The sequence below is a fragment of the Phascolarctos cinereus genome, unplaced genomic scaffold (assembly GCF_003287225.1).
Source record: "Phascolarctos cinereus isolate Bilbo 61053 unplaced genomic scaffold, phaCin_HiC Scaffold_2;HRSCAF=192, whole genome shotgun sequence".
Taxonomy (NCBI): Eukaryota; Metazoa; Chordata; class Mammalia; order Diprotodontia; family Phascolarctidae; genus Phascolarctos; species Phascolarctos cinereus.
In genome coordinates this window covers 223734345-223758888 of record NW_027555625.1, presented here as the reverse complement: position 1 = coordinate 223758888, position 24544 = coordinate 223734345, and the positions used below count along the sequence as shown (strand labels likewise).

General features: G+C 39.4%; 2 protein-coding genes across 12 annotated transcripts in view; one reads left to right on the top strand and one right to left on the bottom strand.

Annotated features, from left to right (window-relative positions):
- NCOA1 (nuclear receptor coactivator 1) overlaps positions 1-12726 on the top strand; it is a 213862-nt gene extending 201136 nt beyond the window's left edge. For 8 of the 11 annotated variants that reach the window (XM_078149820.1, XM_078149819.1, XM_020983963.2 and 5 more), the window contains 3 exons: positions 2454-2628; positions 6981-7073; positions 10362-12726. In XM_078149820.1, coding sequence (XP_078005946.1) covers positions 2454-2628; positions 6981-7073; positions 10362-10532 — 439 coding nt within the window. In that variant the 3' untranslated portion in view covers positions 10533-12726. Of the gene's footprint in view, positions 1-2453; positions 2629-6980; positions 7074-10219; positions 10277-10361 lie in introns of all 11 variants that reach the window. The other 3 variants (XM_020983971.2, XM_020983970.2, XM_020983968.2) reach the window with 3 other exon arrangements.
- Positions 12727-20152: 7426 nt separating this feature from the next.
- On the bottom strand, positions 20153-24410 carry PTRHD1 (peptidyl-tRNA hydrolase domain containing 1). Its single transcript, XM_020983961.2, has 2 exons — positions 24151-24410; positions 20153-20553 (listed from the first exon to the last, which is right to left on the bottom strand). Exons 1-2 carry the CDS (start codon positions 24358-24360, stop codon positions 20383-20385), a joined length of 381 nt encoding a protein of 126 aa, XP_020839620.1. The 5' UTR covers positions 24361-24410; the 3' UTR covers positions 20153-20382.
- Positions 24411-24544: the final 134 nt, after the last annotated feature.

Here is a 24544-nt window from a genome sequence, read left to right as displayed (position 1 = left end):
TTTCTTTATTAACACATCTTTTTCACCCCAATCACACAAGTCATTGATTTTTTTTCTAACAGTATAACTTGGAAAGAGCATAGGGATAAATGAGAAGGAGGTGGGGAAAAAAACCAAAATGGTAGAAATAGAATTATTCTGCTGCCTTATTTGAAAATTATACCTTTACATTAGTTTTTATAATGACAAATAATCACAAGATTTGTTTTATTATGTACAAGATAATTATTGACTATGTAATTGTCATTTCCAGTTTGTCAATGAAGAAAGATTTAGAGATCATTCACTAATACATATTTATTAAATTCTCACATGTCATGTGTATGCTGGTAAATCTATTACAATTTATTTGTTGCTTGACTTTTCTAAGAACAAGTCATGTCTGAAAAGAGAGAAGCATCAGCAAACAGCATGAAGGAGACCTTGGAGCCAGCAAAATTAACAACTAAACAATAGTCTAGGGTATGTGTAGGGTCATTTGGTATAAAAAGGAAGGTAGGCCTATTCCCATCAGTAGCCCCAGGGGGCATTACTGTATAAGAAAATAATTGAAATTCATGATAATTCCCTTGAAAAGAAGGTGTGTTATTATTCTCTGTTTAAGAATGCAGGAAAGTTTGATGTATTTTTTAAAGATTCACATAAAAATGGTCAACTTTTTTTTTAAAGCTGTAGCATTTCAAAGGGCAAGCTTCAACTATCTAGAATAATTCATTTTTGAGGAACACCTCATTCTCCAGTAAAGCCAGACAAATAAGATATAATTTGAGCAGGCAGATTTATCTAAAACCAACTCACCTAGAGATGGATCATTTTGTCTAAAACCAATACAATTACTTGCCCTAAACAAATTTGCCTAGGGAGCTTATGTAATGATCAAGTATCTTAATCCTATTGCACATTTTTGCATGGCACTGCATGATATTTTCCTAATTTTTGGTATTTTTTATTTTGTTAATGTTTTAAAATTTAACAGGATTTCATGGCTTAGCTTTTTTTTTTTAATGTTGGTTGGTCTTATGCTTTTGATTGCTTTAGATTTTTTTTTAGCCATACCTACTTTCTCATGGAAGGCAAAGGTTATCAGAACTATGGTCCTTAGGGTTGAGTACTCGTATAAAAACTAAGTTAAAAGGAATCTTAGACCATTAAGGATATAAACATAAAGGCCTGAATTGATTAAGCAAGGATAAACAAAAGCCGGGGGGAAGAGTAACCCAGGAACTTTGTGAACAGTAGTTTTTAGGTAAGAATTAGATAAGTTACTCTCAGGAAAACCTGGAAATCAGAGCCTTGTATCCAGGCCCAGTCATGTTAAGAGCTGTATGTGTATGGCTTTAATGTACACTGTAAGGCCCTAGTGTTTTGAATATCATTTTTATAGCTTAGAAATACCTGAAGTGTTCAAAAAAGATAGGTAATACATATTTACCGTTTAAAGGATCTGTGCTTCTTTTTGTTGGTATGGATATATGTACTACTCCTTACCCATTACAAATCTTAGCTCCTGTAAACCTTAGTGGACTATTTTAAGGGTTGATGTGGCCAAATGTGTAGATACAGAGGTAAAGGTAGACATTTTTACATATTTGGATAGATAGACATGGGTGTATATGTCTTAAGAAGAGATGTGGAGACTGCTGGTAGCCAGGCCACATTAGTTCCTACTCTGAAGTTTATGTTTTTAGAGAATTAACCGAGGTACCAAGAGGTGCCTTAATCATTTAATCATTTGCCCAAGGTCAAACCCTGTTCAGGTTCTCATCACCTCTTACCTAGACCATTGCAGTAGCCTCCTAAATCATCTCTTTGCTTCTAGTCTCTACTATCCCCACTTCATCTTCCACAGTTGTCAGATTGATATTTCTAAAGTGTAAATCTGACCTCATCATCAGTCATCTCAAGTAATTCATAAACTCAGAAATCTTCAGTGGTTCCTTGTTTCTCCTAGGATAAAATACATAATGCCCTGTCTGGTATTTAAAGCCCTCCACAATCTGATTTCTGTCTGCTTTTCCAAGTCTTACTTTATGTCAGTGCTTCATATACTTTCTGTTCCAATCAAATTGTCATGATAGTTATTTATATATATCATATATGTCATTTGGTATATTTTCTTAAATTTGTTCTAAATGTTATCAAGATACGAGACCCTGAGGTTTCATTGTGATACCATCTTTATTGTCCATGTCATAGCACCCTATCATTAGTGACTTATTTTGAAGTTCTCGTTCTGATTATTAAACTCTTTAAATATGTCCCAGTTGAATGTGAATTATATTCCTATGTAATGGGAAATCTTATTGTAACATACTTTAGTTTATTTCCCATAAGCCAAGATTATAAAAATCTATATTTTAAGTGCCATCTTTCAACTAAAAACCAGGACCCAGGTATATTATCCCTACTTTTCGGCCCAAGGTATGTAATCCAGACTGTTTTTGAGTTAACAGCATGTTCAATCAGAACCAGCCTACACCTGCACAGCCAGGAGTGTACAACAATATGAGCATCACCGTATCCATGGCAGGAGGAAACACGAATGTCCAGAACATGAGCCCTCTGATGGGCCAGATGCAGATGAGTTCATTGCAGATGCCAGGAATGAATACAGTGTGTTCTGAGCAGGTTAGTACTACAACATAAATTCTATATTTCTACACACACACACACACACACACACACACACACACACACACACACCACTCTCTATAACATTAGCACTCTTATCTGTTATACCCTGGTTATGATTGATTTCTGTTTTTTTACTTTATTTCTCTTTAATACTTCTTTTTAATCATAATAGTAAATAGTTTCTGTAATTTTGCACTCGATGGTGAAATTCTAGACTATACTTATATACCTTTTTTGGATATTTTATTTTTTCCCAGTTACATGTAAAAACAGTTGTTAACATTTGTCTTTTAAAATCTTGAGTTCCAAATTCTCTCCGTCTCTCCCCTCCCACCTCCCTGAGACAGTAAGCAATTTGATACAGTCATGTAAAACAGATTTAAATATTACTCATGTTGTGAAAGAAAACAGAGATACCACCCCCCCCACAAAAAAAATGAAAATAATAAAGAAGAAGAAAAATAGTAGGTTTCGATCTGCATTCAGACTCCATCAGATCTTTCTCTGGAAGTGCATAGCATTTTTCATCATGAGGCCCTTGGAATTGTCTTGGATCATGGTATTGCTAACAGTAGCTAAGTCATTCACAATTGATCACCATACAATATTGCTGTTACTGTGTACAATATTCTCCTGGTTCTGCTTGCTTCACTTTGCATCAGTTCATGAAGTCCAGGTTTTTCTGAAAATGTTTTGCTCGTCATTTCGTATAGCACAATAGTATTCCATCACAATCATATACACACAGTTATTCAGCCATTCCCCAATTGATGGGCATCCCTTCAATTTCCAATTCTTTGCTGCCACAAAAGGAGCTGCTTTAAAAAATTTTGTACCTATATGTCCTTTTCCTTTTTCTTTATTTCTTTGGGATACAGACCTAGTAGTGACATCGATAGGTCAAAGAGCATAGTTTTATAGCCCACGTTCTCCAGGATTGTCAGACATTTTGCAACTTTATCAACAGTGCATTAGTGTCCCAATTTTTCCACATCCCCACCAAGAGTTATCTTTTTTTTTGTTATATTAGCCAATCTGATAGGTGTGAGATGCTAGCTCAAGAGTTGTTGTAAGTTATATTTCTCTAATGAGTAGTGATTCACAGCTATATCTGTATGCTTAAACATATATACTGAAGTTTTCCTTTGACTTTACATGGTAGAAGTAATAAATTTTGGTGTGCATATCATTTTGGTATCCTAAATTTAGTATAAATAGAAAACTAGTTTGCTTCTATTAAAAAACTTCATTCTGAAGAGTTCCATAGGTTTCATAAGACTTCCAAAGAGGTCCAACACACACAAAAAGGTGGAGAACCCCTGCGTTAGATGATTGATTTTTTTCGGCCAAGGTAACGCATGTAACAAAGAAAAATGCAAAATGGTCTTCAGCTCTATGTACTGTGACTATATACTCATACATATAAAAATAAATATTTTCTCCAAGAAGCAAAGTAAAAGGTGCTGGATATGGTGAGTACACCTTATAATTCTATATGGTGAGGGCAATGGCAGAAAAAGGGAAAGTAGTAAAAAATAATGTAATTTTTACACTGCCTATAAAGATTAACTTAACTCTTAGTACTTATCTAATTGATATATCATTGGAGGAACTGAATCATATAAATCTTGTTATTCTTGCTATAAATGAAATCTGAAGACAAAACAAAGTTGCAGCTAAATGGAAAGGCATCTTACAGGTTCTCTTTGGGGAAGGAAATAAAGGAGTTGGTTTTATTGTGTACACAAAGGAAACAATAATATTTATTTAATAGGGCACCTGGTCATCTCACAATGAACATTTATAAAGAAACTACTATGAATATAATCAAAGAACAAACGCTTATTAAACATGTACTACTACTCAATAATCTCTCTGCCTTGAGGAGTTCACATTCTGTTGGGGGAACAACATGTACACATATGAGTAGATATAAAACAGATACAAAGTAATGGGAGGAGAGAGGTAGGAGACATAGGGGAATGTAAAAGCAGCTGGGGGTGTCAGTAAAGAATTTGTATAGAAGGTGATGCTCTGAATTATGAAGAAAGCAAGGAATTCTAAGATGCAGAGCTATACTAAACAGGAGGGCCAGCCTGTGCAAAGGTATGGAGACGAAAGGGAGAATGTCATAACTGACATATATTACAGAGAATGAAGAGGTAGAAAAATTCTTGCAGGAGCTTGATATGATCTTCCAAATGAAATCAATATATACTTTAATACTCGGTAACCTTTAGAGGTTTTACTGTAACTCTAAAATGACCCAATAAATATTTAATAGGTCTGGTTAGGAATCTGTCATCCCTTTGTAAGATTTATCTAAACCCTTCTTGAATTTTTTTATATATTCTGCTTGTATTCTTGATCTCTCAAGTTTAAAAGATTTGTGTCCTTTGTCATAATGAAGATGTTGGGGGAGAAGGTAATAGCACATGTCCAGAGGCTTTGTGATCATCTGACTTGGGGATCTTAACCTTTTTTACATCTTGGGCCACTTTGACAGTCTGGTGGAACATATGGACTCCTCAGAACAATGTTTTTAAATGCATAAAATACATAGTATTACAAAGGTAGCCAGTTACTGAAATACTGTTATCAAAATAGTAAAAGTTTCAAGTTCACTTGACCCTAGGTTAAGAATCCTAGAATACTACTCCAAGTACTTTAGTCAGAGGCTGCTTATCAATAGATATTTGTAGTGTGGGGGCCCTCAGTAAGTCCCTGTTTTCTATAGGTTGTATATTATTAGGAGAGAGAATGAGACAAATTATACAGAGATTTATATAAATTATACTTAAATCATTGTTTATAATTGGTTAAGTGTGAATTAAATTAAATGGTGGCACTAAGAAATACAATAAGTGCCTGGATGCTGTTCTGTCTTTTCCCAATTTGGGGGTGATTGGTGGTACCTGACAGTAGGAGTTAGTCTCAATTAACTCTGACGTTCTCTTCTGAAAGTTTCTATGATTACTTGTAACCTGTGTTTCAACATATAAACGTGAGGTAGAAGTACTTGGGGTTGTAATGAAGTCTTTTGTCAAGAATGAAAAAGCTGTTGTGTTCCTAGAAAACAAGCTATATTTAGAGGACATAACTTCCTTACCTGGTCCTGAGGATGGGCAGAATCTTAGAGTACTCTAAACTCTTAGACGGAGGAAAAATAGGGAAGAAGAGCAAAAGCATATGGGGGGAAAGAAGATTGAGAATTTAGGGTCAAAAAAGGCTAAGAAAAGGGAAGCCAAGGATACACCGGGGCATTCAACTAATTAATGAAACTTAACAAATGTTGCTGTCCTTTCAACTATAGTTACATATAATAGTATATCCTGAATTTTTCATCATCTATAGTTGAGCAGATTTTGTTCACAATTTTGCTAGTGTCTGATTATAGCTATAGATATATTGCACATATAGATATGTATTATATATAGTATATGTATATGCATACATATGTATACACACATACATATACTTGTGTGTCCATACGTATATACATATATATGCACCTATCTGAGTCTGATAAAAATCTGGATTACTGGTACTGTTGGATAGGAAAGAGAGTATGCCTATTGGACACCTCTACCTAGATGCGTTGTCCTCTACTTGGATTTTCCGTTGTCAGATCAAACTTAGCATGCCCAAAATGGGTTGTCATCTTCCATAACTAAATTTTCACACACACACCCCTTTTCCAACTTATCTCTATTTCTATTAAGAATATCACCATCTTTATAGTCACTCTAGTTACAAACCTTTGCTTTATCTTTGACGCTTTTATCTTCTTCTCCCTTCTATATCTAATCAATTGCCAGGCCCTCTCAATTCTAACACCACATATTTCACCTTCATGAAGCTTTCCTTTATTTTTCCCTCTTCAAATTATCTTTTAATTCTTTGTTTTGTTGTGTGTTTTTTTTAAACAAATATTAAAAATTCTTTTTAATGCAGTTGGGGGAAAAATAAAATTTTAAATTAAAAAAAATTGAATTGAGTTAACGACTATTCATCCATCTCTTCCCTGTTCCTTCACCACAATCTAAATGGGGCCCAGCAGTGGCAACAGTTGGAGTGTGAGACCCAGAAATATAGGTTAATGAACAACACAAGGCCTGTAATAAGTAATGGTCCCTCCAAGTCCCTTTTATCACCTCGTGCTCAAAATGATCATGTAAACTTCAAAAAACAAGGAATCATATACATTTTAGTAGTGTATACTGGCATTTGTGGTATATCAATCATCAAGTTCTTGTTTTCTTCAAAATATGGATCCTTAATTTTGATGGAATTATACCTGAATTAAACAGCACATTTGTAATTGTTCTTGAATTTGTCCATAACAGATAAATGATCCAGCATTGAGACACACAGGCCTTTACTGCAATCAGCTTTCATCAGCTGACATTCTCAAAACAGAATCAGATGGCAGTGCCCAGGTCAGTAAGAAACTTTTAAGCATAGATCCATCAGAGGTACTAATTGTGTGGGCCAGCTCAGCATTTCTGAATTGGTCATTTCTGTATCTATGTACACTGTTAATGTTCATGTTTAATGGGGGCACTTGTAGAAATAGTGGTTTATTCACACAATTGAACATAATTTTGTGCTTCCTATGTGCAGGGCTAGCACTGTGGAGAATACAAGGGCAAGAGCCAGCCCCTGCCCTCTGGGAACTTGTAATCTAATTGGGGAGATAAGATGCATTTATAAAAGACAAAAGAGGCAAAGAAGGCAATATATTTTAAGTACCAAATGAATGGTAGGGATAGTGAGTGCTTGTTGAGAGGAAAAATAACTCACTAGTTGCTGGGGCAGTCAGCAGAACCTTCGTGGAAGGGGTGCAAACTGAGCTGGACCTTAAAGTCTGAATGTGAAAGCAATAAAGCAGGTATGTGCAAGGCATGTTCTGGGGGCAGTGAAGCCATCTGGCTAAAGCATGGGGTGTGGGGTGCACTAGGGGTCAGGCTAGAGAAGAGGGTGGGGAGAAAGGAGATGTACAGGTTAACATATTTAGACTTTAAAATTCTATGCCCATAGAAAGTTGTTGAGTAAGGAAGTGATGAGATGACATAGATGTTTTCACTTAGTGGTTGTGGTGAGCAGGATGGATTATAATACAGAAGAAACTAAATATGGGGAGGTCATTTCATAAGCTTTTTCGTTAGTCCTAGCATAAGTCAGGATGTGAGCCTGAATTTGAGTGGTAACAGTGGGAATGCAAAAGAAAAGAATAGAGGCAATAAATATGAAGGAGGAGAAAGTGATAGTTTTGTCATCCTTTCATAATGTGCCACATGTTTGCAGGGCAGAGGAGCAAAGGCCAAAACTGCCTCTAGTCTTTAGTGTTGCTAAAACACAAGTCTGACCACAGCCCTCTCCTGTTAAAAACAAATTTAGTGGCTCTCCACTTCCTATAAGATAAAATACAAATTCTCTTGTTTAGCATTTAAAGCTCTCCAGCTGCATTTTGTACTGCTCTCCTACATTCTGTGCTGTAACCCAGCACTTCTCAGAGTGTGGTTTGGGGACCCAGAAAGATTCCCCAAGACCATGTCAGCGCCCAGCAAAGTCAAAATCATTTACGTAATAATGCCAAAAAAATTTATTTCTAATGCAGTAAATATCAACAGATGTAGCCCACATAAACAGAAGTTCTTTAGGGAGTCCTCAATTTTTAAGAGTGTAAGAGGATCCTGAGACCAAAAAGCTTGAGAACCACTGCTCTAGCCAAATCAGGTGACTTAGTGCTCCTCAGTTTTATCCCCCTTTTTCACTTCTATTCATTTTTACATACCATATCCTATTTTTGGAACAATAGAGCAACATGTCTTCATTCAAGACCACCTCCTTCATTGGTCCCTTCCCCAAACTTCCAACATTACCTGGCTATCCCCTGCCATTATGCTTTCCCTCTTCCATACACACCACCTGAATATAATAGATGCCATAATTACCTGTGTATGGGTCTTATAATTTTTAGATTAGAAGCTCCTTTAGGACAAGAACTTAAGTAGTTTTTTCATAAGAGGATCTATTGGAGAAATGCTTGACAAGTGTTCATAAATTTAAAGCAGAGATAGAGTAGATCTGGGGAAGGGAAGGAAAGAGTATAGATTTTTTTTTTTTTAGGCTAGGCAGTGGGGTTAAGTGAGTTGCCCAGGGTCACACAGCTAGTAAGTGTTATGTGTCTGAGGCCGGATTTGAACTTAGGTGCTCCTGAATCCAGGGCCGGTACTCTATCCATTGCACCACCTAGCTGCCGCAAGAGTATAGATTTCTAAAGAATGGGGAGAACACACAGACAGCTAGTAAGAACAATTGAGAGGTGTTTGTATTTTTTGTTTTTCAGGTGTATTACAGGGAAATAAAACTATGTGAGAAGAAAGCAAAGCTAGTCTTCAGGAGGTTATACAGCTTTTACTAGTAATGCTTCAGTTGATCCATCAGACTGAAAGAGACAAACAAAATGAGCCTTGTTCAAGGATAATTTCATAATTTAAGTTTTGAGATAGCTTTTGGAGCACACCTTACTGGTACAAAAGGCAGGCAGAGGAGAAGAAAGATTATCAGAAGTTATGGAGTAGGATGGTATAGAGATGGGGCAGGTTTACCAGTGGCAGTCGGTGAACTTAAGGAGAATGTATTCATTAGAGTTTGACACAAATTAGTTTTATTCAGTAAAGACAGTAAAGGCTGAAGGAAAATTTACAAGGGCCTTGCAAGCATGAACTATTGATAAATGGCTGTACAGAATGCTGTTAACAAAGCAGTACATCCCTAATGTGATATAATGATACACTGGTCTAACAATAAAATCTCATATTTTAAAAGCACAAAGCACAAATTCCTGACGTGAGATCATGTGCAGGGGTTTGTGTGAGTGGGCTCAGTAGGCAATATATTACCCCCAATAATTTTTTGATTGCTATGGCTGAGTAGTACAAGACAGATAACTAGTTTTATTCTCCAGATATAAAGTACTAGAACAGTTTAACTAGAAATTTTTTTTTAGCAGAACATGAATGCTAATAAAGCTCACATTTGCTATGCTGGGGTGTGGGGAGGGATGGTGGCATGGGGTGGGGGGAGGGATGTAATCCAAATGTATCTTTTATCTGAGAAAATATCAAATGTAAAAATGCTGTTTCCCTGTATTCCCACTTTATAATGACATAGAATTTAGATAAAACAGTTCTCTCAGTTAACCTTGGTAGTGCTGGTCTTTTGATGCATGACTAGTGGTGGTTTCTTCTTGATAATATTATTTTGATTCAGGCATTGCCTTTTGCCCATCCAGTGACACAGTAGAAGAACTCCATTTGGAGACACTGGGTGGCTTCATTAGTAAAGTAGGCTTTTAAGCCATTTGTCCAAACAACAAAAATAAAAAACACACCACCACTTGGTCCCCAGTCTGTGAAACTGGGCTTTCCCCATTGAACTAGTATTACCAACGATGTTCATTTGCAGTAATGATGGCAACCCTGTAGGCAGCTTGGCCATTCCAATTTTTGTTTTATTTTTAAAGTGTGAACTTTCTAGAACCCTGAGCAAAATGAGTGCAGCAATTTTCTTTTTATAGGACAAGAAGACAGAAGAGTTCTTCTCTGTGGTGACTACAGACTAGAGGAATGCTCTAGTGAGTTCCCACTTCAAGTAGTACGCACTCATGAGCCGGGGGGGCCGAGCCTTCTGTCTCAACACAGCTTTTGTTTGTGTTCCAGCAGGTGCAGCAGGTTCAGGTGTTCGCCGACGTCCAGTGTACAGTGAATCTGGTAGGCGGGGACCCTTACCTGAACCAGCCTGGGCCCCTGGGATCTCAAAAACCCACATCAGGTCCGCAGAACCCCCAGGCCCAGCAGAAGAGCCTCCTTCAGCAGCTACTGACTGAATAACCACTTTTAAAGGAATGTGAAATTTAAATAATAGACATACAGAGATATACAAATATATTATATATTTTTCTGAGATTTTTGATATCTCAATCTGCAGCCATTCTTCAGGTCGTAGTATTTGGAGCAAAAAAAAAAGGGGGGGTTTGCTTTTTGCTGAGGGTTGGGGAGGTGTTTTTTGCTTTGTAAAGGCCTTGGATATTGAGAGAGCAATGCGGCAGAAAAGTTGGACAATCGATTTCTTGAGCCAAATTTAATTGTTCTTATTTTTATAATCAGTCATTGGCTTCTTATCTGAATGAAGGCTTTTGGAGGAGAACCAAGATGAAAAGTTCCAAGTGGAGAAAGAAACTCCATTTCAGCTGGATTTGACTCTGACCCCATTATGGAAGAAGGGCTTTGGCAGCCCTGTGCCCTTCAGCAAAAAAACAACTACAAAAGGCTGTCATCTTTCTGTAAAGCCTATCCCATCCCCAGGCAGCTCGTGTGTACAATCAGCTTCTTCTAGCAATTCTATGTCTGTTGGCTTCAAGAAAGTATTTTGCACCTCCTCCTCCCCATTCCATTTTTTTTAAGATGGTTTAAATCAAGATGCCTCCAGCAATAGAGGCTGAAATGTGTACATTTGCAAGGGATTACAAAAAAAAGTAAAGTTTGGGGGAAAATGCAATAATTTTTTGGAAGGGTTGGGGAAGGACAAAGGGCAAAGTCTTTGAGTTATTGTAGATACAATTTTCTGATTAAATGTGGAAAAAAGGCAGTTTGTTCTTTCTGCTTTTATTGTATTAACAACTAAGGTAGCTAAAGTTATTTAAAATAAAAGTAAATTCTATGATCTAAGCAGCTTATTCTGCCCTTTAAATATCCCTGTAAATATTTCTGATTTCTTGTAGAAATTTATTTCCTTCTGTTCAGTTTTATGCTTTTAATATCACACTTGATTTTTCTAAATTTTGTGTGTATAAAATATAACTTGTTGATTGAATTGCAGTTCTGAAACATTTGGCTAACTATTTCAACATTTTAATAACTGTGATGCCATTTATGGATTTACTTTAAGAATTGACAACCAATAATGTCACTGCCAGAAAGTGCCGTCCCCTGTGTCAAAGGGGACCAATCGCTATGCTATACTGAAGAGTCCCATGGGACAAACTGACTTGTTCCAGAGAACTATACTAGGAGCTATTCTTATGAGTAAATGTCAAAATTACATCGGTTTCTTGAATAAAGGGGAAAATTAGTTCTCAAAGAAATCCTCACTTTTCAGGTTTTAAGTTTAGGATTTGAATTACCATCAATCCAGACATACTTATTTCTATATCAGGCTGGGAAAAATCTACCTCCTGCTATAGGGCTAATTTTATCCCTTTCCACAATCCTTCCCTCCCATAAGGGATCCAATGGACCCATTTCCTGCCTTTAGAAATTTCACTGTGAGAATAGAAAAGCTTGAGAATGGTGTTGTGAAAGAACCAGAGGTAGCATCACCAGCTTCCCTGGGCCAAAAAATGATATTCTCCACCCCTACTACCTCTGCTTTCTGGGCAAAAGAAATGTTTAAGAACAAAGAACATAGACTCCATCATTAAAGAAGAAGCCATTTTCTTAGCTCTTACCCTCCTTTCTACCCAGTTCCCCTCAGTTACAAATATTTTCACCTAATAGAGAAAATAATTTGTTCAGAAAATGTAATGAATGAAAAGATGAAGGAAGAGCTAAGTAACAATGGGTAGTAACCACAAATCAGAAATGAAATCCTCAATTATAAATGACCTCCTTAAATTCTTCATAAACTTCATCCTTGACCTATTCATTCCCAGCCTGACTGCCCAGCCCTACATTACTCTAACCCTCCATCTCATTGCCCTATTACCCTGAGGTGGAGGCAAAGGAGATGTTCTCTTTTGTTTGTCACATATAGATGTGCAATCTGACTTCAGGGTGTTCAACTCTCACTTCAGCATTCCAAGTGAAGTTTCCTGGCTGACTGCTTTCGTGTAAGGAACTAGAAAAAAAGGTAGAGAATATAGAAGATGCCAACATAAGACAGCACTTCCCCCATCCCAACCCAGCTGCACCTTAAAGTATGCATGTCACCTTAAAAGTTTTTATAGTTGCACTGTTTGTTTTATGTTTGTACAGTTTAAAATGATTGCTAAATTTGAGGAAAATAAAATTGCTTGCACCTATGGCACTTCTGTCATTCCACAGGAAAATCACTTTTCAGCCACAGAACGGACCTGGTTTACCAGCAATATGGGTTGCCTACACAATAAATTAATGAAAACAATAAAAAGTATACAGAAATATCACAAGTCTACACTAGTTAACTGAAAATTCAGGTTTAATAAGAGGAAGTAATTCTGAAAACTTCCACTGTAGTCCTCATGATGGACTTGGAGACAGTCCTAGCTGGTTCCTCATTTCCATGGCCAGGTCATTTTCATCTTTAAAATAGGAGAAGCTCATTCTTTGATCTTGACTTCCTGGATTCATCCAGGCATCACCATGAGATTGTCTGGTAACCTTGATGTTTTCAGACACAGATGATGCCACATCCAGATGATTGGTTTTATTTGAATCCTATTTCCCAATGTATGTTGCTTGCTAAACTTTGAGGAAGTTGTTGAGGAACCAGAAGAAGTGAGCTTAACTACTATAATAATACCTTTAACAAAAAAGATGTATAAAATTATGCCCTGATGTTTTTTCTTAAGGCAACCTAAACCTAGCAGAATATGTTGCCACTTAATATAATTAAGACAAACCTTGGTAGGAACGTAAGTCTATATGATTTCAGGAGGTTTCACAGTCTCCTGAACTCCTGTGAACTCATTCCAACTAGGGAAGCAAACCTTTCATTCCACCATTAGTTATTCATATTTAGTAAGTATCTCTGGGAGTTAAGTCCATGTCAATGTCAGGGGCTAGGTTGGAGGGGTGCAGGGTGGGGTGGAAAAGTACTCTTTTCCTTTGAGGAGAGGGTTGGTCCTATATTTCAGTCCGACCCTGTGAAGACAAACTGTGTCCCTAGGCCTAACAAAGAGAAAAGGGCTACTGTACAGTTCCAATCCATTTTTTCCCATAAGTTCATCACTGGAGACATTTCTCACCTCCTGACGTGAAGGGACTAGGGGAGTGTGATGCCCGTCAATTATTCTTTACTCCCACTTTACGACCAGACATTTAATCCCCCTTGGGCACCAGGAAGGACACTACCTGGTAGAGTCACTTAAGCCCTGGGCTTCTGGTTTCCCATCTATAAGATATAGGAACTAATCTAATTAATAACAATAATATATTTTTGGAGCATCTAGGTGATGCAGTGGATGAGTGCTGTGCTTGGAGTCAGGAAGACTCATCTTCCTGAGTTTAAATCTGGCCTCAGACACTTCCTAGCTATGTGACCCTGGGCAAGTCACTTAACCTTGTTTGCCTCAGTTCCTCATCTGTAAAATGAGCTGGAGAAGGAAACAGCAAACCACTCCAGTATTTTTGCCAAGAAAACCCCAAATGGAGTCACAAAGAGTTGGACATGACTGAAAAACTTACTGAACAACAAAACATCCTTTACAGATTACTTTGTCATTATTTTATTTGATCTGGACAACTCCATGCAGTCCATAGGGCAGATGTGTTATTTTATGGAAGAAGAAACTTGAGAGTGCTTAAATCACTTCTTCAAAGTCACACCACTGTTAAGACTTTAGATACCTCTACTAATTCAGTATAACCACAAGCATTCAAAAACCTATGGTGTGTAAGGCACCATGTTTGGCTCTAGGGGTACAAAATGAACAGTAACATAGGTGCCCTAGCTGCCAAGTAGCTTATAGGGAAGATAGTTTAAGCACCGACTCTGTGTAGAGCCCTGCTAGGTACTGGGGGAGATACAAAGTTTAGCAATGATATGGTACCTCCTCTCAAGCTCAGTCCAAGAAGAGGCTAGGACACCGACACAAATAGCTGCAATAAAACAATTAATTGGGTTCATTAGAGAGTAACAAAACAACAAGGTGTTATGTTAGGTCTGAATGACCTAAAAATTATACTAACCTGAGAGATCACAAAAAGCTTCATGGAGAAAATAGAGAGCATTTGAGTAGTGTTTTCAAAGACAGCTGAGGGTTCAACAAGTAGAAAGTGGGCATTCCAGACATTAGCAGTAAGGAGACATAATAAGAATGGAGTGTTCCAGGAATAATGTTGTCTAATCTGACTGAAGCAGAGTCCATGGAGGAGAATGAGAAAGGGTGCGAAGGGTAACATGAAGGGCTTTGAATATCAGGCAGACAAATTTTAACTTTCCTCAGGAGGAAAGACTGGAACAAATAAGATTTGTGAGCAGAATTACAGGACTAGAGCTGTATAGAAGAAAGCCTTTTCAGGCAGTGGTGTATCACATGGTCTGGTGGGGAGGAAGATGGGAAACAATAAGACCTGTTGAGCTAATATAGTAGTTTATCCAGGTGGGTGGCAATGTCCTGTATTAGGCTGGCTGTAATAGGATTAGAAGAGTCAAACATAAGAGATGCTAAAGAAATCGAATCAACAGGACTATTAACTGATTGGATATTAAAGGTGACTGAGGGGAAAGCTGAAGATAATCCCCAAGGTTCCTAACAAGGCAGACTGGGTGAATGATAGTGCCACTAACAAATAGCGAAGTCAAACAAAGCAGATTTAAGGGGGAAATAAGTTTAGTTTTATACATGTTGAGTTTTAGGTGACAGGTAGAAATGTCCTTAAGGCAGTTGGAGCTCAGAAAAGAGATCAAGACCAAACATTTGGATTTTGAGGTTATCTTTCTATAAAGTAGAATGTCTAAGGAGAAATAAGACTCCAGAGGAGAAAACTTTGAAAGACACCAAGAGGGGTAAGGAATGCCCTGAAGGCAGCTGGAACTCCAAAGAGAGATCAAGATTGGACATTCTGAGTTTTGAGATATCTCTAGCAGGTAAAAGCTCTGAGCAGAAATAGGACTAAGGGAGAAAAAGTCAAAAGAGACATGAAGAACAGAGGCTCTCAGTTGGTAGGGCTAAATAAACAAAGGATTCAGAGAAAGCCATTCCTTGGATTTGGCAGCTAGGAAGCTGTTAATGAACTTTTAATAGGGCAACTAGGGTAAAAGCCTAAAGTGTAGCAATGAGAAAGATGAACAGTAGCTGGATGGGGTAGAAGGATCACAAAGAAGTGTTAGGAATCGAGGCAGAGGGAAGAGAGCTGGTGGCAAAGGAAGAGGTTGATATGAAAGAGGAGATGATTAAGGAACAAAGTCTAGAGGAGGCAGAAGGAGAAGGATCTCAGGATTAGCCTTAGAGAACAGGGATGAGTCCAGGATCAGAGGGATACAGAGCAGTGGTTGTTAAGGACTAGAGCAGGAAAGCTGAAGGAGCTCACCCCACATAACCTCATTCCCAGAGAAGTAAGAAGCTAGGACATCTGTATATAGGGCTATTATTGGCAGTACACATAAAAAAAAGTTTTCAATAGTTACTGTAGGGAAGGAGACGAGACTATTGAGCAGCAGCAAAAGCCCAGCCAAGGATATGTACCATAAATTTGTAGTGAGTGAAATCAGTTTTTCAAGGTTTTCTCCATCAGTGCTCAGAAACCAGAAGCGAGGGCAAAGAAATCACACAATACAAAAGAGAGAGCCTGGGAAAGTACCCTAGGAACATTTGAAGAGAGAGAAAAATACTTTTAGGTGAAATAGCACCTAAACTGAACTTTGAAGAAAGAGATGGCCCTCCAAGCCCTCTAAGTGGAAATCTCTATAATCACATAACTAATCTATCGCTAAGAGAAACATCTCTTTCCTACTAGAAGGGCATAAGTACCTGACCGTACCTTTATAATGAACTGATGGGGTAGAGGGAGGAAATAAGCATTTACATAACACCTACTTGTGCCAGACACTGTGCTACACATTTTTTACAAATATCTCATTTCATCCTCACAACAACACTGTGAGGCGGGTACTGGTATTATCTCATTTTGCGGTTGAGGAAATTGAGGCAAACAGGTTAAGTGATTAGCCCAGCCTCATACAGGTAGTAAATACGTGAGGCTGAATTTGAACTCAAGACTTCCTGACCCTAGGCTCAATGTAATATTCACTGTACCACTGGTGAGAGAGGGAAAGATAAGGCACTATGATCTGCCTTTAGTCATGTAATAGATTTGCAGCAAAAATCTAGGTAGGGGTCTCCTGATATAAAAAGAAGATAAATGCCATTTTTTAGAATTCTTCCAAATTGGCATGTTAATGGCCAATGTTATTTGACACAACAGGATATATAGTAAAAAGAGCAACTTAGCCAGAGGACACTGGTTCAAATTGTCCCAGATCACACCCCACAAGTCACTTAGGCTTTCTGACTTTTTTCCCATCTCAAAAATCAGAATAATATCTATATTACCTGTTTCACAAGGATGTTGTGAGAATCAAATGAAAAGGTGTACATAAAGCATTTTTTAAACCTTAAAGTGCCACATAAGTGTAAGTGATTCTGGCACATATCCCCTAGGGTCTCTATCACAGAGAGAGGGGGCAGCCACTATAGAGGCTGCCTGTACCACCCCAGTCAGCTAGGCAGTATCTTCTGGAATTGTGAGTGGATGTCCTAAGCCTCCTCTCCTCTCTACCCCTCTCCTTGATTCCACCCCACCTGGAAATATACTGACTGGAGTCTTCTGCTCCTCATGGACTCTGCAGCCTATCACCCAACCAGCCCCTCATGACACAACCAGTCCCTCACTACCACTTACCTCATTCCCCACCCCTAAAAATCTTATCAACATTAAAGCTGAGGTTTGGGGGCTGCACTATACTTTTTCACAAGGGGAGGTATATTAATCAACCAGGCCTCAGATTTTCACAACTAGCAAAGACTACCAACAGCAGGTCTCTTGCCTTGAGATCGTGCACATCCCAGATCAGAGACTGGATTCCCTTTCCTGAGGGAGAAAATCAAATTGATTCTTAGCTGGGGCCAGGAGCAGAGCTGGATTTGCTTCCTGGGAAGTAGTTAACGACCCACCTACACAAACGAGACTGCTTCCTCTTCAAAAGCCTCAGTTCAAAGTTCAAGGCTACCTAAATGCAAACTCTTCTCCTACCACTGCCTAATTTCTGTTCCCCATTCATGTAATCCTTGCATAAACCAGCCTATCCCCCCGACATTCACAAACTGGAACCCCATTTTATTGAACATCTCCCCATTCCTATTAGACCTGTTCCTCTAACATGCCTGCTCTGTCCTTGCGATCAGACACCTGACTCCCTCAGTAAACACTGCATCTTTTGTCACTTTCTCCAGCACTGAATGTGTCTTTTCTCCTGCATGCTCAAGCCTACACCAACAAAGGCTGAGCAAGTGAATAAATTCATTCTTCACTCCTCACTGCCCCTTCTAGGCCCTTCCCCTAGCATCGTCATTTGGCAACCATTTCTCCTTCCTGGCTGACTTACTGCCAGTTATGTCACCCTCTTTCCTTTCTCGTTTAAGACCTAGCTTCCTAGCTTCCCCAGCCCAGCCCCTTCCCTTATATTCAGGATCTTCAACGTATAGTGATGTTCCCTCAAACATCCTGACCTACCAGTTCATCATCTTCGTCTTCCATGACCTGTACCTTCATCCAACTCGGCTATACACGTGGGCATCTCACACTCGACATGTTATAGAAAAGATCTGGGGAAACCCCAAACCCTCCCTGCTCCCAAACTCGCCTGTGGAGAGTACCACCATCCTCTCAGTCACACAGGTTCACAATCTCAGCGGCACCCTCAACTCCTCTTACTCACCCCATCTATCTAATCTGTTGCTACATCTTGTTTCTACCTTTGCAACATTTCTCAAAGCCATCCCCTTCTCTCCACTCACACAGTCACCACCTTGGTGAAGGCTCTCATCATCTCATGCCTAAACTATTATAATAGCCTGCTGGTTAGTCTCCCTGCTTTAAGTCTCTTCCCCACCCTAGGACACCCTCTACTCTGCTGCCAAAGTGATCTGACTTTCAAAAGCAAAATGTCTGACTATGTCCCTCTTCCCTATTCAATAAACTCCAGTGACTCCAGAATCAGTAGAATCTTGTTTGGCTTTTAAACCTTTTCATCACAACATGGCCCCTTCCTAACTTTCCAGTCTTCTTTACACTTTCTTTTCCTCCACGTCTAAAATCTAGCAGTATTGGCCTTCTTTCTGTTTCTCAAACATGACACTCCATCTCCATACTTTCACTGGCTAGAACATTGTCTTCACCTCTTTCTCCTGGCTTCCTTCAAGATTCAGCTGAAATCTCACCTTATGCTGAAGTCCTTTCCCAGTCCCCTCTCTAACAGCCCCATCTCCTTCTCCTCCTCCCCCACCACCCACTAGTGCCTTCTCTCTGAAAATACCTCCCATTTATACTATATATACCTTGTGTGTACACAGATGTTTTGCACGTTATCTCCTCCTATTAGAATGGGAGCTCCTTGAGGGCAGGACTATGTTTTTGCTTTTATTTCCCTAGTGCTTAGAATAAGCATGCAGCAAATAAATGAATGAATGAATGAATGAATGAATAAGCAATAAGTGCTTGTCAATAGTTTGACAGAAATAGGCCTACCCTTGATCTTATTGATCCAGAAATGTCCAGTCACTCCATCCTCTCTGTCTTCCCAGCCCATCCCTGCTCTGGCCTCATTTTCCTCTCCGTTGATGATTTTGATCCTGTAACACATTCAATTTTATCCTGGCTTCCACCTTTTGTGCAGAATGAAATATATTGTCAGACACAGACAATGTGATTTGTTTTACAAGAGAAAGTTTTTTGAGTGCTGGGGATGAGAGGGTCAGTCATTGGTAGCTAATGTTTTTAAGAAAGCATCAATAAAATAATTATCTACAATATATATAGCAAGCAGCTGGAAACGTCAGACTCAAGCACATAATTGTGAACTTATATTTGGGAGTTATCAATTAGGTTAAATACGTGAAAATATATGCAGTTTCTATCAATAAAGAACCGAATCAAATGAAAATGCATATGAAAACACTACCTTGGGAGAAGGAGGAAAAGCACTAGACTTGCCATTAGAGGACCTCGGCCTGAATTTGTGATGTTACTGTGTGACTTTGGACAAGTTACCTAAATTCTCAGAGCCTATTAACTCATCTGTAAAATAACAGAGTTGGATTAGATCAGCATTTCTTGAATTCATGGACTTTTTAAAAATTTGTTAACTATATTTCAATACACTTGGTTTCATTTGTAGTCCTGCATATATTTATGAATTTAAAAATAATCTGAGAAAAGGTCTGCAGCCTTCAGATTTACCAAAAGGGTCCCTGGGCGGGGAAGGGGATAAGATCACCCGGGCTGAGTTCTAAGATACCTTCCAGCTCTAAATCCTGTGATCTGGTTTGAAATGTTAAATCAAAGTGATCATCCTCATTCTAATTAGCTACTGCTTGAAAAAGTAGACTACAGGCAGCTCCTTCTTTCCCCAGGATAACTATTCACATCAAACTGTGTAAATGTGTTTAAAGGCCTCCCAGACAGAGAGAGTGCCCCAGGCCAATAAGCACCTAATCAAGTCACAAAGTGACACAATAACTAGCAGAGTCCCATTGTTGTTCATCCATCTTTCCCACATTCACAGAAAGAGGAACTATTTATTTGTTGAAATTTTCTCAAAAATTAATCTATTTGCAACTACCTCTAAAGAAATTGCCAGTATTGAAGGCAAAAGTGGGGTGTGTCAATGAGTTGTTGACACACTTTTTGCAGAGATGCCAAGAGATGGGTGGCATGCAGATTCTGGGTCCCATTTGTCCAAAATAGCTCTCACATATGATGGTTACTTCAGTAACTTGAACTTCCTCAAATGTGTGTTCACCTCCCCTTTGAAGTAAGGCCGAAGAGCTATGCAGGTGGCAATGTTTTCTGGCTGCTCCAGCCACAGCATATAGTCAACGTTGTTCTGTTTCAAGGTCTCGGCCAGAGCCATCAGGGCAGCCTCATCTGGAGCCTGTAGTAGAGTAGAAAAAGGGGAAAGGACAGAAGAATATGAACACAGGTCAAATGGTTCCCTACTATCTAAAAGCAAAGGACCAGATTATACCAAAGAAGACGGCCTAGGAAGACCTCAGGTTCTAATTTCAGCTTTGCCATTGATGTGCAAGCTGTCCTAATTGAGATTTCATTTCCTTTTCTATAAGAAAGACACAAAGAAAAAAATGAACTTACTTCCTCTTCCCAGAAGGATATCAGCAATTACTGAAATTACTACTGAATTACACAAGTTCCATGCCATCCATAATCCCAGATTCCCAAATCGAGCTGTGCAGAAAGACATTTAAAGAAATATATTCACTTTCCCTTAATTTACTACCCCAACAAGGGAAAATTTAAGTGGGGTCCTTTTCCAAAACTTGCATAGGGGAAGTCACCCCCCAAGCTCTCTCTCATATTTATTGGGAGGTAGGGGAAGACAGGGATTGGAAGAGTAGACAGGGAGATTAAAAGAGAGGAGAGATTTAGAGAAAGATTAGTCACAAGCATAACAAACTCCATCTTCAGAGGTTGGAGTATGAAGGGGAGAAAAGAGGACCAGGAGAAAGGCTAACAGAGAAAGAAGTATAAAAGGATAGGTTAGGGAGAAATAGACAATTATCGATCATAACTGCAAATCTGAATGGGATAAACTCACCTATAAAAGAGAATAGCAGAATTTAGAAAACAGAATCCAAAAACATGTTACAAGAAAACAGACTTTACGCAGAAAGTTTTAAACAAAGTTATTACAAGGGAGCTAGAGCAAAATCTATTAAGCTTCAGCTGAACTAAAAAAATAGACAGTAATAAAAGCAGATGATTAAAAGATAGAAAGAGAACTACATTATGCTTAATGGCATTATGGACATATAATAAATATGTACCAAATGGCATAGCATCTAAATGCTTAAAGGAAAAGCTAATCAATTTAGATAAAGAATCAACAGTAAAACTGCAATTGGGGAATCTCAATGTACCTATGTCAAACCTAGATAAAACTAACCAAAGAATCTGACTAGAATTTTAGAAATATTATATATTTTGGCAGTTCTATAGAGGATAGTTTGAAGTAGTGATGGAAGATGAGAGGATGGAAGAGAGTAGGGAGACCAATTAAGCCATTATAATAGTTTAAGTGAGAAGTGATGAATTTCTGAATTAGTGTGATGATTATGTGTGAATGGAGAGAAGATAACTGGTGTGAAATATGTGGAGGGGGCATGACAATTGTTAAATGTCTTTTTTTCTGATACTGGATTACTTATTCTATTAATCTAAAACACAGGTCTGCCCATATCTGTCTCCTGTTCAGGAGGCTTCAGTGGATCTCTGCTGTGGATTTTATCTCTAGAATAAAATACAAACTCCTCTTGGCATTTGAAACTATCAGTATAGTACCAATCTACCTTTCTAGATTCATGCTCAACAAACCAGTCATACTGTCCCACTTATTTCTTAAATTTGTCATATAATTTTGCTCCGCCATGCTTTTGCACAAGCTGCATTGAATGCCTGGACTAAATGAGGATCTTTTGCTTCCTTCAAAGCTCATCTCACCTACCACCTTCTATGAGAAACCCTTCCTGATACCCCCTGGTAACTTTATACTTTCTTCACACCACTAAATACGCTTCTCTGTATACATTTGTGACTATCCAAAAGAATGTAAGCTCTGTGAGGCCAGGTAATTCTGTATCCCCCATCACCTAGTACAGTGCCTCACAAAGGATAGGTATTTAATAAATACTTGAACTCCTGGACCCAATGTCCCCTCACTGTTCATCCTTTTTTCCAAATGCCAACCAGATTACTGACACCATTTGCCTTCTTCACTCTTGCTTACAAATTTCAGAATGACATAGGAGAAAATCACACCGTGCTGACAAGGTCCACCAAAAACTTATGCTATCATATAGGTCCTCACAAGTACACAGAAAATTCTTCTCTTGACTAACTGTACAGTAGCTATTCTTTCTCTATTCAAGCGACCTACAAAATCCTTTTTCTTTGTCCTCTTCCTGAAATAAGGCCATTACTGGAGAACCACTTCTCCTCCCTGATTCTACACTTAAATCACATCAACATCATCCCCTATCCTCTCCTCCACTCTTGGAGGAGCACTAATCTCCTTGCCAGCACCACCTCTGCAATAGAATCCTTGATTCTATCCCCTCCATGTCTTCAGGGACCTTTGATAATCCTCTCTGCCTAATTTCCAACAGCTCATCTACTGACTTCCCTACTGCTCACAACTATGCTCAGGTCTCCCCCATCTTTAAAAACTTTAACTGGACCCTACCACTCCTTCAAGCTATCAATCTATCTGTCTCTCTTTCATAGTTAAACTTACTGAAAAAGCTGTCAACACTCACTGCCTCCATTTTTCCCCCATCTCATTTCATTTCTCAGTCCTTTGATGTCTGACCTTGTGCTTTTGACTACTCCATCAGCTACTCTCTCCAACCCTTACCAAGGATCTCTTTATTGCTAAATCCAAAGACCTTTTCACAGTTCTCACTGTTCTTGACTTTTCTCAGTATATTACGCTCTTTACACTAATTATAATATTGTTTTCTAGTGGTTTTCTTCATACCTAACTGATCTCCCTCAATCCACATTCAGCCTCCTATGCTTAGGTAACCCCCGGGTTCTGTCCAGGGGCTCTCCTCTTTTCTTTATGAGATTACCAACTTCCAATTGTTCAATTATCTTTTCCATGCAAAATTTACCAAATTTACATTCCTAGCCCCAGTCTCTCCTAAACTCCAGTCCATTATCTCACTGCTTACTGCACTATCTCCACTGAGATGTTCTATATGCACAAGCTCAAAGGTCCAAAACCGAATATATATTTTCCTTCTGAACATAAGACGTGCCCCTTTTCTCCTAAATTCCTGGTCAGGGTCATCACAATCCCTTTCCCAATCGGCCTCTTCATTCTCATCGCCTGCACTGCCCCCAATTCCACGTCACCAAGTCTTGCTGAATCTCTCACATTCATCCCTTTCTTTCCACTCACTTTCTTGCAGCTCCTAGTTCCTGACACACTCAGCCCCTCTGGTGTTAGCGCTTTGCCGCTCTCAACAATCACTATTCTGTTTCTATCCTGCATTTAATCATCTGCGAACATGCTGTTTTCCTCTAGCAATGGCTCTGACGAGGACGATCCCTGCATCCCCAGGTCCGAGCAGAAGGCCTGGAAAAGAATTAGGGGCTTAATTAAATGCTCCGTTCTCGAACTGAGGGCATTCACCGCACAAAAGCAGACTTGTGTCCCACAAACCATTGCCCCTCCAAGGCTCCGGCCCCGGGCAGGGGCCAGCACGGCCGCCGTCCGAGGCCACACCGGAAGGCCGCTCCCATAATTTGCATCAAAAACCAGGCCTGACAGTGCAGGGAATCTAAGCCCCACGTCCCTCTCCCTTCCCAGCACAGGCCGGAGAACAGGGTGGAACCAATCTCCGCCCTCTAGGGCATCGCCAAGACTCCAAAAGAAACCCCCGCCCTTCGTCCCTTCCGCTTCCGGCCCTAATACCACCTTTCCTCCCGCCCCATTCAAAGGGTTCCGCACCTCAAGGACCACTTTGCGCATGCTCCCCAGATCCTGGAGATAAGCCGCCGTATTTGGGTGGTCGCGGTGGGCATGCAAGGCCGCGATGGCCGCGTGACACCCCTGTGCCACCAGCGCTCCTAACGGCCACGAGAACGGAGCCCGCGCCAAGTCCCCTCGCAGAACCAAATACTGCACCAGTGGCTGAACTACTTCAACGGGAGCCGCCATCTTCCCAACCGATGGAAAAAGTCGTCGAATCCTCAAGGCATGCCGGGAAGAATGGGGGGAGCCTATGTCATGGGCGCTGCCATCTTGCTGTACGGTGTGTGCGCTAGGCACGCCGGGACAGATCGAGCCTGTTTTGAAGTGGCTGTCGGCGGGAAAACGGGGTCATTCGGTTCTGAGAGCCCAG